The following is a 15,163-nucleotide window of genomic DNA, read 5'->3' as shown; positions in this document are numbered from 1 at the left end:
GCCTGTACCGGAAGTCGCAGACGATGCGCGCGCGACGTCACGGGTTGTGGAGCTTTTCACATCTGAACATTGTTTAAAATCATGGCCACCAGCAGCGAGAGCGATTCGGACCGAGAAAGCGACGATTTCACCATTAATTTGAGTGAGGATGAAATATTCGTGGATGAGGAAAGTTAAAGTGAAGGACTAGAAAGTGAAGTGAATTATATTTATATAGCGCTTTTATGTAGTGACTCAAAGCGCTTTACATAGTGACACCCAATATCTAAGTTACCTTTTAAACCAGTGTGGGTGGCACTGGGAGCAGGTGGGTAAAGCGTCTTGCCCAAGGACACAACGGCAGTAACTAGGATGGCACAAGCAGGAATCGAACCTGCAACCCTCAAGTTGCTGGCACGGCCGCTCTACCAACCGAGCTATGCCGCCCCGTACAGAATTTGATACCCATCCACACGACCCCAAAAGGGAATATGCGGTATTAAAATGGATGGATGGATGAAAACGGGTAAGATTAAATAAAACTCTGCTTCTTTCTACTCCTTTTCGGACATAGCTGTAATGAAACAACTGGAATTATGTGATGGATTACATTGTATCGTATGCATGTTCGGAATAAACTGAAACCGAACTGAACTGAATTGTTAGCTGTAACAGAACTTTCTGACGGGGTCGCATTTCTGGCATCCCACAAAAAACAGAAACTGGTGTGATGGAGGATGAGAAAAATGTCCGTTAATCCTCGGGCGCGTTGACGTGGGGATGCCCGAGGCGGGTCAGTTCTGCTTCAAGGTGACGAGCTGGCAATGCTTCACCCGAGGAGACGCTTAATCTCTCAGTTTTGAGGCCAGAGGACAGAACATGGATTGACACGTTTCGCAGTCACTTGACCAAGACTCAGTTCAGTCCAAAAAGTGTTCTTTACACCTCAAGCATGAATAAAAAATGTACTTTGTCATTATTTTGGACGTCCTTAGAAGTCCTGGCTTTTGTCTTAGCTACAAATACAGTCAAGAACTAGAATCCAGCACAAACTAGAGCCTCTTTTCTTCTTCTACTTCTTTATTTCTTTAGCGGAATAAAACATCTTGCTGGGCTTATCTGGCGCCCAGGCCTTTCACGCCTGCTGTGGAGCCTTTTTGCTGCTCACAGTCTGAAGTGTGAAGGAAGAGGAAAAAAAAAAAAAAAGGGTCTTTGGAGCCGAAAGACTGTGAAGAGAAGCCTGCAGCTTCTACGCCTCAAGATGGACTTTTATTTTGCAGGTCTTACGCCTGGATGTAAGCGCCCCGCTGGTCATTTGATTTATTCAAAAGACTTTACAGCGCAGCTGCCGACAGAGCGCACGACCTTTACATCTTGTCTTGTCTGGTTGCCGTGGCGACAATGAACAGTCGAGCTGTCGGGTGAATGTAGGGCCCGGAGGTGTCCGCTCGTTATCAGCCCTCGCTGGTTCGTCAAGCATGAACCAGCGCAGTAGCGGCGTCACCTGCTAACACTTCCTGTCAGTCACAGCTGATGCGTGTTTTTTTTTTTTTGTTGTTGTTGACACTCACTGTGTTGGTGTCAGCCAATTTGCATGAAAGCGAAAACTTGACAATTGATGCGAAAAAACACCCAAAGGGGACGCGCAAACATGGTCTTTGACTTTTTAATCAAATAGTTCCATCCATCCATCTTCTTCCGCTTATCCGCGGTCGGGTCGCGGGGGCAACAGCCTAAGTACGGAAACCCAGACTTCCCTTTCCCCAGCATCTTCGTCTAGCTCTTCCCGGGGGATCCCGAGGCGTTCCCAGGCCAGCCGAGAGACATAGTCTTCCCAACGTGTCCTGGGTCTTCCCCATAGCCTCCTACCGGTTGGACGTGCCCTAAACACCTCCCTAGGGAGGCGTTCGGGTGGCATCCTGACCAGATGCCCGAACCACCTCATCTGGCTCCTCTCGATGTGGAGGAGCAGCGGCTTTACTTTGAGTTCCTCCCGGATGGCAGAGCTTCTCACCCTATCTCTAAGGGAGAGACCTGGAAACTCATTTGGGCCGCTTGTACCCGTGATCTTATCCTTTCGGTCATGACCCAAAGCTCATGACCATAGGTGAGGATGGGAACGTAGATCGACCGGTAAATTGAGAGCTTTGCCTTCCGGCTCAGCTCCTTCTTCACCACAACGGATCGGTACAACGTCCGCATTACTGAAGACGCCGCACCGATCCGCCTGTCGATCTCACGATCCACTCTTCCCCCACTCGTGAACAAGACTCCTAGGTACTTGAACTCCTCCACTTGGGGCAGGGGCTCCTCCCCAACCCGGAGATGGCACTCCACCCTTTTCCGGGCGAGAACCATGGACTCGGACTTGGAGGTGCTGATTCTCATCCCGGTCGCTTCACACTCAGCCGACTTCCGGACGGCTTCGAAGCGATTCTGGACCACCGTCCGCCGCCTCAGGAAGGGGAAGCAGTGCACTATCAACACCGTGTATGGTGCGGATGGTGTTCTGCTGACCTCAACTGCGGATGTTGTGGATAGGTGGAAGGAATACTTCGAAGACCTCCTCAATCCCACCAACACGTCTTCCTATGAGGAATCAGTAATCAAATAGTTGTTTTTTTTAATTACTACTGTTTTTATTGCAGACTTGAAGGACAGAAAACATATTTCAGACAACAAATAACTCTGTTTCTGTACTTTTTGGCCCCAATTTGTACGAGTGATTTTAGTCAGTGACTTCACTATTAAAGTGGGTGACATTGTCATCACCGGGAAAGTTTAGGTCACCTAGCTAGGTTCCAATCTCGAGGCTAATCTTTCCTGTGATAAAATGGCAACCAAGGTAATCAAAAAGGTCAACCAACGAACGAGATTTCTCTCAAAAACACCATTAAAGTCCTACTGAAACCCACTACTACCGACCACGCAGTCTGATAGTTTATATATCAATGATGAAATATTAACATTGCAACACATGCCAATACGGCCGGTTTAGTTCACTATACTGCAATATTACATTTCGCGCGGAAATATCATGCTAAAACGTCGAGGTATGATGACGCATGCGCGTGACATCACACATTGTAGAGGACATTTTGTTCCAGCACCGTTCGCAGCTATAAGTCGTCTCTTTTCATCGCATGATTCCACAGTATTATGGATAACTGTGTTGCTGAATCTTTTGCAATTTGTTCAATGAATAATGGAGACGTCAAAGAAGAAAGCTGTAGGTGGGAAGCGGTGTATTGCGGCCGGCTTTAGCAACACAAACACAGCCGGTGTTTCATTATTTACATTCCCGAAAGATGACGGTGAAGCTTTACTATGGAACAGAGCGGTCAAGCGAACACGGTTGGATTGGACCACACACACAAAGTACAGTGCATTATGCAGCGATCATTTTGAAAGATCGTGTTTCGAAGAGGGTCCCATGCGAAGGGCAGAGATGGGCATTGCCACCACCCATCAACTGGTGCTGAGGAAAGGTGCGGGGCCGACCTTCAGGTTGTACAGGTACGACCATATAATCTCACTAAATTTTCCAGAAGTATCCTAGTAAATTTGTTTAATAACATCTGAATCGCTCCCACTTTATAGTCTTTTTTTTTTCAGTATAGTTCGGTTGATAGAGCGGCCGTGCCAGCAACTTGAGGGTTGCAGGTTCAATCCCCGCTTCTGCCATCCTAGTCACTGCTGTTGTGTCCTTGGGTAAGACACTTTAGCCACCTGCTCCCAGTGCCTTCCACACTGGTTTAAAAATGTAACTTAGATATTGGGTTTCACTATGTAAAGCGCTTTGAGTCACTACATAAAAGCGCTATATAAATATAATTCACTTCACTTCACTTTCTAGTCCTTCACTCTAACTTTCCTCATCCACGAATCTTTCATCCTCACTCAAATTAATGGTGAAATCGTCGCTTTCTCGGTCTGAATCGCTCTCGCTGCCGGTGGCCATGATTTTAAACAATGTTCAGATGTGAAGAGCTCCACAACCCGTGATGTCACGCGCACATCGTCTGCGACTTCCGGTACAGGCAAGGCTTTTTTATTAGCGAGCAAAAGTTGCGAACTTTATCGTCGATGTTCTCTACTAAATCCTTTCAGCAAAAATATAGGTGACATTGTCATCACCAGGAAAGTTGAGGTCACTTAGCTAGGTTCCAATCTAGAGGCTAATCTTTCCTGTGATAAAATGGCAACCAAGGTAATCAAAAAGGTCAACCAACGAACGAGATTTCTCTCTGGTCAACAAAAGCACCATTAAAGGCCTACTGAAACCCACTACTACCGACCACGCAGTCTGATAGTTTATATATCAATGATGAAATATTAACATTGCAACACATGCCGATACGGCCTTTTTAGTTTACTAAATTGCAATTTCAAATTTCGTGCCAAGTATCCTGTTGAAAACGTTGCGTGACGTCACGGATTGTAATGGACATTTTATTCCAGCCCCGATCCTAGCTATAAGTCGTCTGCTTTAATCGCATAATTACACAGTATTCTGGACGTCTGTGTTGCTGAATCTTTTGCAATTTGTTCAATTAATAATGGAGACGTCAAAGAAGAAAGATGTAGGTGGGAAGCGGTGGATTGCGGCTGCCGTGGTACAAGCGGCCGAAATGAGTTTCCTCCGCCGGGTGGCGGGGCTCTCCCTTAGAGATAGGGTGAGAAGCTCTGCCATCCGAGAGGAACTCAAAGTAAAGCCGCTGCTCCTCCACATTGAGAGGAGTCAGATGAGGTGGTTCGGGCATCTGGTCAGGATGCCACCTGAACGCCTCCTTAGGGAGGTGTTTAGGGCATGTGCGACCGATAGGAGGCCACGGGGAAGACCCAGGACACGTTGGGTAGACTATGTCTCCCGGCTGGCCTGGAAACGCCTCGGGATCCCCCGGGAGGAGCTGGATGAAGTGGCTGGGGAGAGGAAAGTCTGGGCTTCCCTGCTTAGACCCGACCTCGGATAAGCGGAAGAAAATGGATGGATGGATGGATGGATATTGAATCAGGTTTGCACGTGTTTTAGTACACAGAAAACCTTTAGTAAATCAAGCCCTTGGTGTATAAAAAGGCGAAGGTGGGGAAATATTGAGGCTGAGCGAACATCTTACCTACTGTGCGAGGCATCATGCCTTGTCGAGGCATCAAGTTGTCATCCAGGTCTTCCAGAGCGCCGTAGAGGGAGTGGGAGATGCGGCGTTCATGTTCGTCCATAGACGTGTTGGTGATCTGCTGATGTACTAGCGGCCCCCCCGGTGCCTCCTGGGAAAAAGAAAAAGAATGAAACATTTAACTATTTAAATCAGGGGTCTCAAAACCACTTTACCTGGGGGTCACTGGATGCAGAGTCTGGGTGAGGCTGGGCCACAAGAAAAGATTTCTTAAAAAAAATTGTGCATACCCCTCAGCATCTCTAGTTGTATAATGACGTTTCAAATTGTATCCCTTGTCTGTGCAAATATGATACATCGGGGTGCCCCTGTGCCCAACAAAGAAATATTACATCAACCACTTTTCCTGGAATTGTCTTTGCTCATCACGAACCTTTCTCTTCACTGCAGGCTTTGAAAAAGACACGTTTGAGGTTGTGGAATATATTTGTATACAGGCCAAGCACAGAGAATAATGTTATTTCCACAATGTGTGTCGTTCCGCTTTTCCTCCCTACAGCAACACGCAGTCGTCGGATAATCAATCAATCAATCAATGTTTACTTATATAGCCCTAAATCACTAGTGTCTCAAAGGGCTGCACAGACCACCACGACATCCTCGGTAGGCCCACACAAGGGCAAGGAAAACTCACACCCAGTGGGACATTGGTGACAATAATGACCCAGTGGGACGTCGGTGACAATGATGACTATGAGAACCTTAGAGAGGAGGAAAGCAATGGATGTCGAGCGGGTCTAACATGATACTGTGAAAGTTCAATCCACAATGGATACAACACAGTCGCGAGAGTCCAGTCCAAAGAGGATCCAAGACACAGCAGCGAGAGTCCCGTTCACAGCGGAGCCAGCAGGAAACCATCCCAAGCGGAGGCGGACCAGCAGCGCAGAGATGTCCCCAGCCGATACACAGGCGAGCAGTACATGGCCACCGGATCGGACCGGACCCCCTCCACACGGGAGAGTGGGACATAGAAGAAAAAGAAAAGAAACGGCAGATCAACTGGTCTAAAAAGGGAGTCTATTTAAAGGCTAGAGTATACAGATGAGTTTTAAGGTGAGACTTAAATGCTTCTACTGAGGTAGCATCTCGAACTGTTACCGGGAGGGCATTCCAGAGTACTGGAGCCCGAACGGAAAACGCTCTATAGCCCGCAGACTTTTTTTGGGCTTTGGGAATCACTAATAAGCCGGAGTCCTTTGAACGAAGATTTCTTGCCGGGACATATGGTACAATACAATCGGCAAAATAAGATGGAGCTAGACCGTGTAGTATTTTATACGTAAGTAGTAAAACCTTAAAGTCACATCTTAAGTGCACAGGAAGCCAGTGCAGGTGAGCCAGTACAGGCGTAATGTGATCAAACTTTCTTGTTCTTGTCAAAAGTCTAGCAGCCGCATTTTGTACCAACTGTAATCTTTTAATGCTAGACATGGGGAGACCCGAAAATAGTACGTTACAGTAGTCGAGGCGAGACGTAACAAATGCATGGATAATGATCTCAGCGTTGTTAGTGGACAGAATGGAGCGAATTTTAGCGATGTTACGGAGATGAAAGAAGGCCGTTTTAGTAACGCTTTTAATGTGTGCCTCAAAGGAAAGAGTTGGGTCGAAGATATTACCCAGATTCTTTACCGTGTCGCCTTGTTTAATTGTTTGGTTGTCAAATGTTAGAGTAGCCGGGAAAGTACCTGGATAGCGAGCGCGAAAAAGTGACGGCTCCCGGAGTGTTATCCAGCGTCATTAACAAATATATGTAGTAGGGGTGTGGGAAAAAAATCGATTCGAATATGAATCGAATCGAATACGTTGTGCGATTCAGAATCGATTCCCATTTTCTAAAAATCAATTTTTTTATTTTTATTTTTTTATCAATCCAACAAACCACTACACAGCAATACCATAACAATGCAATCCAATTCCAAAACAAAACCTGACCCAGCAACACTCAGAACTGCAATAAACAGAGCACTTGAGAGGAGACACAAACACGACACAGAACAAACCAAAAGTAATGAAACAAAAATGAATATTATCAACAACAGTATCAATATTAGTTATAATTTCAGCATAGCAGTGATTAAAAATCCCTCATTGACATTATCATTAGACATTTACAAAAAATAAAACAACAATAGTGTCACAGTGGCTTACACTTGCATCGCATCTCATAAGCTTGACAACACACTGTGTCCAATGTTTTCACAAAGATAAAATAACTCATATTTTTGGTTTGTTTAATAGTTAAAACAAATTTACATTATTGCAATCAATTGATAAAACATTGTCCTTTAAAATTCTAAAACCTTTTAAAAAAATATATACTACTCTGCTAGCATGTCAGCAGACTGGGGTAGATCCTGCTGAAATCCTATGTATTGAATGAATGCAGAATCGTTTTGAATCGGAAAAATATCGTTTTTGAATCGAGAATCGAATAAAATCGAAAAAAATCGATATATTATCGAATCCTGACCCCAAGAATCGATATTGAATCGAATCGTGGGACACCCAAAGATTCACAGCCCTAATATGTAGTGTTCATCGTGTGAGGCAATGCAAATTAAACAATAAAAAAAACAAAATAAAATAACGGTTTGAATTGGTCCAAGTTATCGGGGACTGTTATTACTGACGGACATGAATTGATTAACGTGGACCCCGACTTAAACTAGTTGAAAAAACTATTTTGGTGTAAGCATTTAGTGGTCAATTGTACGGAATATGCGACCTACTAATAAAAGTTTCCATCAATCAACCAATCAATCGAAAAACAGGTGTCGCGGTGTCACTGCAGCCAGACATGTCAGAAAACCATGGCAACGTCTCTGTCTCTTTCACTCATTTGCCGCTTTTCCACTAATGCAGGGGTAGGCAACCCAGAACGTTGAAAGAGCCATTTTGGACCCAAATAACACAACGCTGTCAGGCGCTATTTAAATGAAACTTGCGGGACGCACTAACATTAAACTTTCATATTAAAGGACTACTGAAACCCACTACTACCGACCACGCAGTCTGATAGTTTATATATCAATGATGAAATATTAACATTGCAACACATGCCAATACGGCCTTTTTAGTTTACTAAATTACAATTTTTAATTTCCTGCGGAGTTTCCTGTTGAAAACATCGCGGAATGATGACGCGTATGACGCGTGTTTGTGACGTTATTGGTTGGAGGGGACATTTTAGCCCGCCACTACACAGAGCTAAAAGTTGTCTCTTTTCATCGCATAATTACACAGTATTTTGGAAACTGTGTTGCTGAATATTTTGCAATTTGTTCAATTAATAATGGAGAAGTCAAAGTAGAAAGGTGGAGGTGGGAAGCTTTTAGCCTTTAGCCACACAAACACACGGTGTTTCCTTGTTTAAAATTCCCGGAGGTGAAGCTTTACTATGGATCAGAGCGGTCAAGCGAACATGGATCCTGACTACATGTCGACCGGCAGTTTTCAGTGAGAAAATTGTGGAAATAAGTCCGCTCTTACCGGCGATCAGTGGAGCTTCTGACGTGCTGCAGCTTTGTGACTTCCCTCAGAGACTGGCGTCAACACACCCGTCGACACACCCCTCCGACTATCAGGTACTATTTAACTCACTAAAACACTAGCAACACAATAGAAAGATAAGGGATTTCCCAGAATTATCCTAGTAAATTTTTCTAGTCCGTCACTCTAAATTTCCTCATCCACGAATCTTTCATCCTCGCTCAAATTAATGGGGAAATTGTCGCTTTCTCGGTCCGAATAGCTCTTGCTGCTGGAGGCTCACATTATAAACAATGTGAGGAGCCCTACAACCAGTGACGTCACGCGCACATCGTCTGCTACTTCCGGTACAGGCAAGGCTTTTTTATTAGCGACCAAAAGTTGCGAACTTTATCGTCGATGTTCTCTACTAAATCCTTTCAGCAAAAATATGGCAATATCGCGAAATGATCAAGTATGACACATAGAATGGACCTGCTGTCCCCGTTTGAATAAGAAAATCTCATTTCAGTAGGCCTTTGTGGTGGGGGACGCAAAATAACGTCTCTGGGACCCCTGATTTAAATGAATTGGAATGTTGTCTGTCTATCTATGTTGGCCCTGTAATGACGGGGCGACTTGTCCAGGGTGTACCCCGCATTCCGCCCGAATGCAGCAGAGATAGGCTCCAGCACCCTCTGTGACCCCGAAAGGGACAAGCGGTGGAAAATGGATGGATGCACCTGGGGATAGGTTGATTGGCAACACTAAATTGGCCCTAGTGTGTGAATGTGAGTGTGAATGTTGTCTGTCTATCTGTGTTGGCCCTGCGATGAGGTGGCGACTTGTCCAGGGTGTACACTGCCTTCCGCCTGATTGTAGCTGAGATAGGCGCCAGCGCCCCCCGCGACTCCAAAAGGGAATAAGCTGTAGGAATTGGATGGATGGATGGAATCAAAACTGGACTAACAGTGGTGGATCTAACCATGCGCTTATTTGTCCAGCAGTAATGAGTGCACACAACTGTGCATGCTAATGCCACCTGTGTAATAAGCAGGATGACTGAGGATGGATTTCCAATCGGTTGCTAAGCCACAAGCTGTTAGCCAACTAGCATTCACCCGCCTGAAGAGTTTAGCCTGCTAGGAGTGTGACATTTCCCTCGAGACCCATGATGAAACTCCAGTTTGCTGGACAAATTGACCATTTTGTGCTCCTGTTATCCATAAACACACATTCCTGCAATGGAAGAATGTGTGTGTGTGTGTGCGCTTGTCCAATGGATCATTGGTCGTATTGATTCTCTGCAGTTAGCTGCATTTACTGCCCGGGCGGGGACAGTTCCAGCCTTACGGATTAGCAGCATCCTTGTCTCTACGCCGCGGAACGAGGGATAACGCCCATCACCGTGAGTTATTACTGCAAACACACGACCACATTGGCAGGGATCTGAAATATCCATCCCTTCCATCCATTTTCTACCGCTTATTCCCTTTCGGGGTCGCGGGGGGCGCTGGCGCCTATCTCAGCTACAATCGGGCAGAAGGCAGGGTACACCCTGGACAAGTCGCCACCTCATCGCAGGGCCAACACAGATAGACAGACAACATTCACACACTAGGGCCCATTTAGTGTTGCCAATCAACCTATCCCCAGGTGCATGTCTTTGGAAGTGGGAAATAGTGTTTTTAAATTCCTTCCAGACATACCCTATTTTTCGGACTAAAAGTCGCAGTTTTTTTCATAGTTTGGCCGGGGGTGCGACATATACTCCGGAGCGACTTATGTGTGAAATTATTAACACATTACCGTAAAATATCAAATAATATTATTTTTCTCATTAGCGGAAGAGACGAAGAAAATGTCAGCAATCGTCACACACACGTCAACCAATAAGAATTCGGCGGGGGAGGGTCATGGCAGAAGTGCATTGTGGGTCATGGGATGCTAACTGCTATATGCTACTGCCGTAGCGATTAAAATGGATCATTTCATCGTTGGCGGTAACTTATAAAAACTGAGAAGGGCTGAACAAAAATGGCACCGAAAAGGAGACGATGTACTGCAGATTACAAGGTGGACGTAGTGAAATATGCAGCAGAAAACGACAAGAGGAAGCGGCGCATACCTTTGGAGTTGGCAGAGTTGTTTGGAAGCGACATCAAGGAAGAAGATTTCATGGGATTTATCGATTAGGAGTGACAGATTGTTTGGTAAACGTATAGCATGTTCTATATGTTATAGTTACTTGAATGACTCTTACCATAATATGTTACGTTAACATACCAGGCACCTTCTCAGTTGGTTATTTATGCGTCATATAACGTACACTTATTCAGCCTGTTGTTCACTATTCTTTATTTATTTTAAATTGCCCTTCAAATGTCTATTTTTGGTGTTGGGTTTTATTAAATACATTTCCCCGAAAAATGCGACTTATACTCCAGTGCGACTTACATATGTTTTTTTTCCTTCTTTATTATGCATTTTCCAGTGCGACGTATACTCCGGAGCGATTTATAATCCGAACAATACGGAATTCGACGTGGAAGTGAGTTTCAATCTGAGAACGCAATAACGCGACTGCTTTTTCATAAACTACTTGCAGCTACTTCCTGCGATTACAGCTTGTCTGGAGCAACACAATCCACATGGGTCTGAAAATACTGTATGAATATAGAAATATTATGAATAATAAGTAGAGATGTCCAATAATGGCTTTTTTTGTTGGCGATATTCCGATATTGTCCAACTCTTAATTACTGATTGCGATATCAACCGATACCGATATATACAGTTGTGGAATTAACACATTACTATGCCTAATTGTGTTGTGATGCCCCGCTGGATGCATTAAACAATGTAACAAGGTTTTCCCAAAAAAATCAACTCAAGTTATGGAAAAAATATGCCAACAGGCACTGCCATATTTATTATTGAAGTCACAAAGTGCATTATTTTTTTTTGTAACATGCCTCAAATCAGCAGCTTGGAATTTGGGACATGCTCTCCTTGAGAGAGCATGAGGAGGTTGAGGTGGGCGGGATAGAGGGTAGCGGGGGGTGTATATTGTAGGGTCCCTGAAGAGTTAGTGCTGCAAGGGCTTCTGGGTATTTGTTATGTTGTTTTTACGTTGTGTTACGGTGCGGTCATTCTTGTTTGATGTGGGTTCACATTGTGGCGCATATTTGTAACAGTGTTAAAGTTGTTTATACGGCCACCCTCAGTGTGACCTGTATGGCTGTTGACCAAGTATGTTTTGCATTCACTTGTGTGTGTGAAAAGATGCAGATAAAATGTGACCAGGCCGGCACACAAAGGCAGTGCCTTTAAGGCACGCCCCCAATATTGTCGTTTGGGTGGAAATCGGGAGAAATTCAGGAGAATGGTTGCCTCGGGCGATTTTCAGGAGGGGCACTGAACTTCGGGAGTAATCGGGAGGGTTGGCAAGTATGACATGGAGATGCAACTGCTCTGTACTTCCCCCTACCTCCGTGTACCACTCCGTACAGCGGCGTTTTAAAAAGTCAGACATTTTACTTATCGAAACTGATACCGATAATTTCCGAATTGTCAAAGGTAAATCATGCAATTATTAAAAAAAAAAAAAAGGTACGCATTGAGCATGTCTAGATGCAGATTAACCACGCAATTTATTTTGACTTGCACATCTACCATTATCTTAACCACCGATTGACTGGTGTGCTGGCTGGCAAATATCGCTTTAAAATACACACTGACTGCCTATAATTAAAACCAAGATAGTTTGGAATATAATTCAGCGGTGACCTATTTTATCATTAAAAACAACACGTTTAAAGGCCTATTGAAATGAAATTTTCTTATTTAAACAGGGATCTTTCTGTGTGGAGTTGCATGTTCTCCCCGTGAATGCGTGGGTTCCCTCCAGGTACTCCGGCTTCCTCCCACTTCCAAAGACATGCACCTGGGGATAGGTTGATTGGCAACACTAAATTGGCCCTAGTGTGTGAATGTGAGTGTGAATGTTGTCTGTTTTATCTGTGTTGGCCCTGCGATGAGGTGGCGACTTGTCCAGGGTGTACCCCGCCTTCCGCTCGATTGTAGCTGAGATAGGCGCCAGCGCCCCCCGCGACCCCGAAAAGGGACGAGCGGTAGAAAATGGATGGATGGATGACTGAATACTCATCAGGACCGTTAGTGGATGAATTTGAGAACATAGACAGTTGATAGACAGTTGCGATAGCCAATCAGATCGCAAGTTGTTGACATTAGCCTGATGTTAACGAGACTGTGATTGGATACTCACTTGTCATTCCAAAGTAATTATCCATTCACAAGTTTCAATTTAGCAGGAACCGAGGAGTGTTGCAAGGTAACCATACCGGGAGAGCAGAGAAGGACAACAAAACGTTGATTAGGTGGCATATATATATGTTGTAATTTTCCTGAAGGAACTCTCCTGACGGAATAAATAAAGTACTATCTAATCTAATCTAATCTAATTTCCAAGGCCATTTTCAAGAAGGATATTTAAAGAGAAACTACATCTTGTGAGATGATGTCAGCCAACCCTGGAAGTTAGCTCAGCTGTTCCGGCGATAAAATGCTCGCCATTTCCACTTGAATAAGCTGGCGACGAGGTGTACCACTGCATACTTGCCAACCTTGAAATCTCCGAATTCGGGAGATGGGAGGAGTAGGGTTTGGTAGTAGTTGGGGTGTATATTGTAGCGGTAGAAAAATGGATGGATGGATAAACAGGGATTGTAGGTCCATTCTATGTGTCATACTTGGTCATTTCACGATATTGTCATATTTTTGCTGAAAGGATTTAGTAGAGAACATCCACGATAAAGTTCGCACTTTTGGTCGCCAATAAAAAAGCCTTCCCTTTACCGGAAGTAGTAGACGATGTGCGCGTGACATCACGGGTTGTAGAGCTCCTCACAACCTCACGTTGCTTATAATCATAGCCAGCAGCAGCTGGAGCTATTTGGACCGAAAAAGCGACAATTTCCCCATTAATTTGAGCGAGGATGAAAGATTCGTGGATGAAGAAATTTAGAGTGAAGGACTAGAAAAAAATAAAAAAATAAAAAAGGCGAGGGCAGTGAGAGCGATTCAGATGTTGTTAGACACATTTACTAGGATAATTCTGGAAAATCCCTTATCTGCCTATTGTGTTACTAGTCTTTTAGTGAGATTACAAAGTACCTGAAAGTCGGAGAGGGTGTGGCCAGAGTCCCAGCAAGACGGAAGCTCCGCTGATGTCTCCGGTAAAAGCTGACTTATTACCACAATTTTCTCACCGAAAACTGCCGGTTGACATGTGGTCGGGATCCATGTTCGCTTGACCGCTCTGACTTTTTCTGGCATCACTTCCTCTCCGAACGCCATTTGTAAACGGTCAATGAGTCCATACAAAGTTAAGAGAATTACACGGCGCACTTACCCATGTAAAAATTTGTTTGAGGAGGGGGACCTTCAACACTGGTTTAGTGTGGCTGAAATAATTATGAGTTTAAGGGGGTTAAACGACTTAATGTAGACATGAATTGAGCTCAGGGACCTCCCTAGGATTACCAAGGGAGAGGAGAAATGTCCAACATTATTTATTTATGTACCTGCTAAAAATCATTGCAGGTAAAAAAAAAAAAAGTTTACACTTGTAAGATTTTCTTTTGTAATCCATCCATCCCATCATTTTTCTACCGCTTGTCCCTTTTAGGGTCGCTTTGGGGGGTGAGTACACCCTAGACAAGTCTCCCACCTCATCACAGGGCCAACACAGATAGACAGACAACATTCACACCCACATTCACACACTGTCTGTGGAACGCTCTCCCTGACCACCTGAGGGCTCCTCAGACTGTGGATGCTTTTAAAAAAGGCTTTAAAACCCTTCTTTTTTTAAAACCTGTTTTATAGATATGCATGCTGATTTTAGCTATTGGGTTGTTTCTAGTTTTTTATTTTATTTATTTTTATTATCTTATCATTATTACAATTTTTTTTTTTTACACTGTGGCACTTTTAGGCTGTTTGCTCAACGTAACGTGTTTTTTTTACAAATAAAATCTATTATTATTTTATTATTACACTAGGGCCAATTTAGTCTTGCCAATCAACCTATCCCCAGGTGCACGTCTTTGGAAGTGGAAAGAAATACGGTCATTTCCAGTATTTTTTCTCCATCCCGGTGTGTGCAAGTCACCGCTGTTTGCTGCTCTTGACTTTAAATGAGGTTGTTAATGAATTTGGCCAGCTGAGTGAAGCGCCTCAGTAATAGCGGGGGATTTGGGGCTGGTGGAGGGCGGGCGGGGGATTTGAGCGTCGACAAGCCACACTGCAGCTCGTTGCATATTCAGTCGGATAATGAAGGGGCGGGAAGGTCTGGATCCCATCGCGCGGCCGCTCCGTGTGGAGGAGGAGGAGGAGGAGGAGGAGGAGGAAGGCGCGGTCATGCTTGTGATTTATGCAATGGCAAACATTTGAGATTTGAAATTGGCTCCTCAGGAGACGAGACATGAGCGGGGAGGTAAATAAGGTGG

The 15,163-nt window shown here is 44.5% G+C and overlaps 1 protein-coding gene across 6 annotated transcripts in view; it reads right to left on the bottom strand.

The window, feature by feature from the left end:
• pard3ab (par-3 family cell polarity regulator alpha, b) overlaps nt 1–15,163 on the bottom strand; it is a 581,331-nt gene that overhangs the window by 214,392 nt on the left and 351,776 nt on the right. For all 6 annotated transcript variants that reach the window (XM_061920783.1, XM_061920784.1, XM_061920787.1 and 3 more), the window contains one exon: nt 5,097–5,247. In XM_061920783.1, the coding sequence (XP_061776767.1) occupies nt 5,097–5,247 (151 nt within the window). The remainder of the gene's footprint in view (nt 1–5,096; nt 5,248–15,163) is intronic.

The sequence above is a fragment of the Nerophis ophidion genome, linkage group LG14 (assembly GCF_033978795.1).
Source record: "Nerophis ophidion isolate RoL-2023_Sa linkage group LG14, RoL_Noph_v1.0, whole genome shotgun sequence".
Classification (NCBI taxonomy): Eukaryota; Metazoa; Chordata; class Actinopteri; order Syngnathiformes; family Syngnathidae; genus Nerophis; species Nerophis ophidion.
Note: the sequence above shows the minus strand (reverse complement) of the source record. Positions and strands in the feature narration are given on the sequence as shown.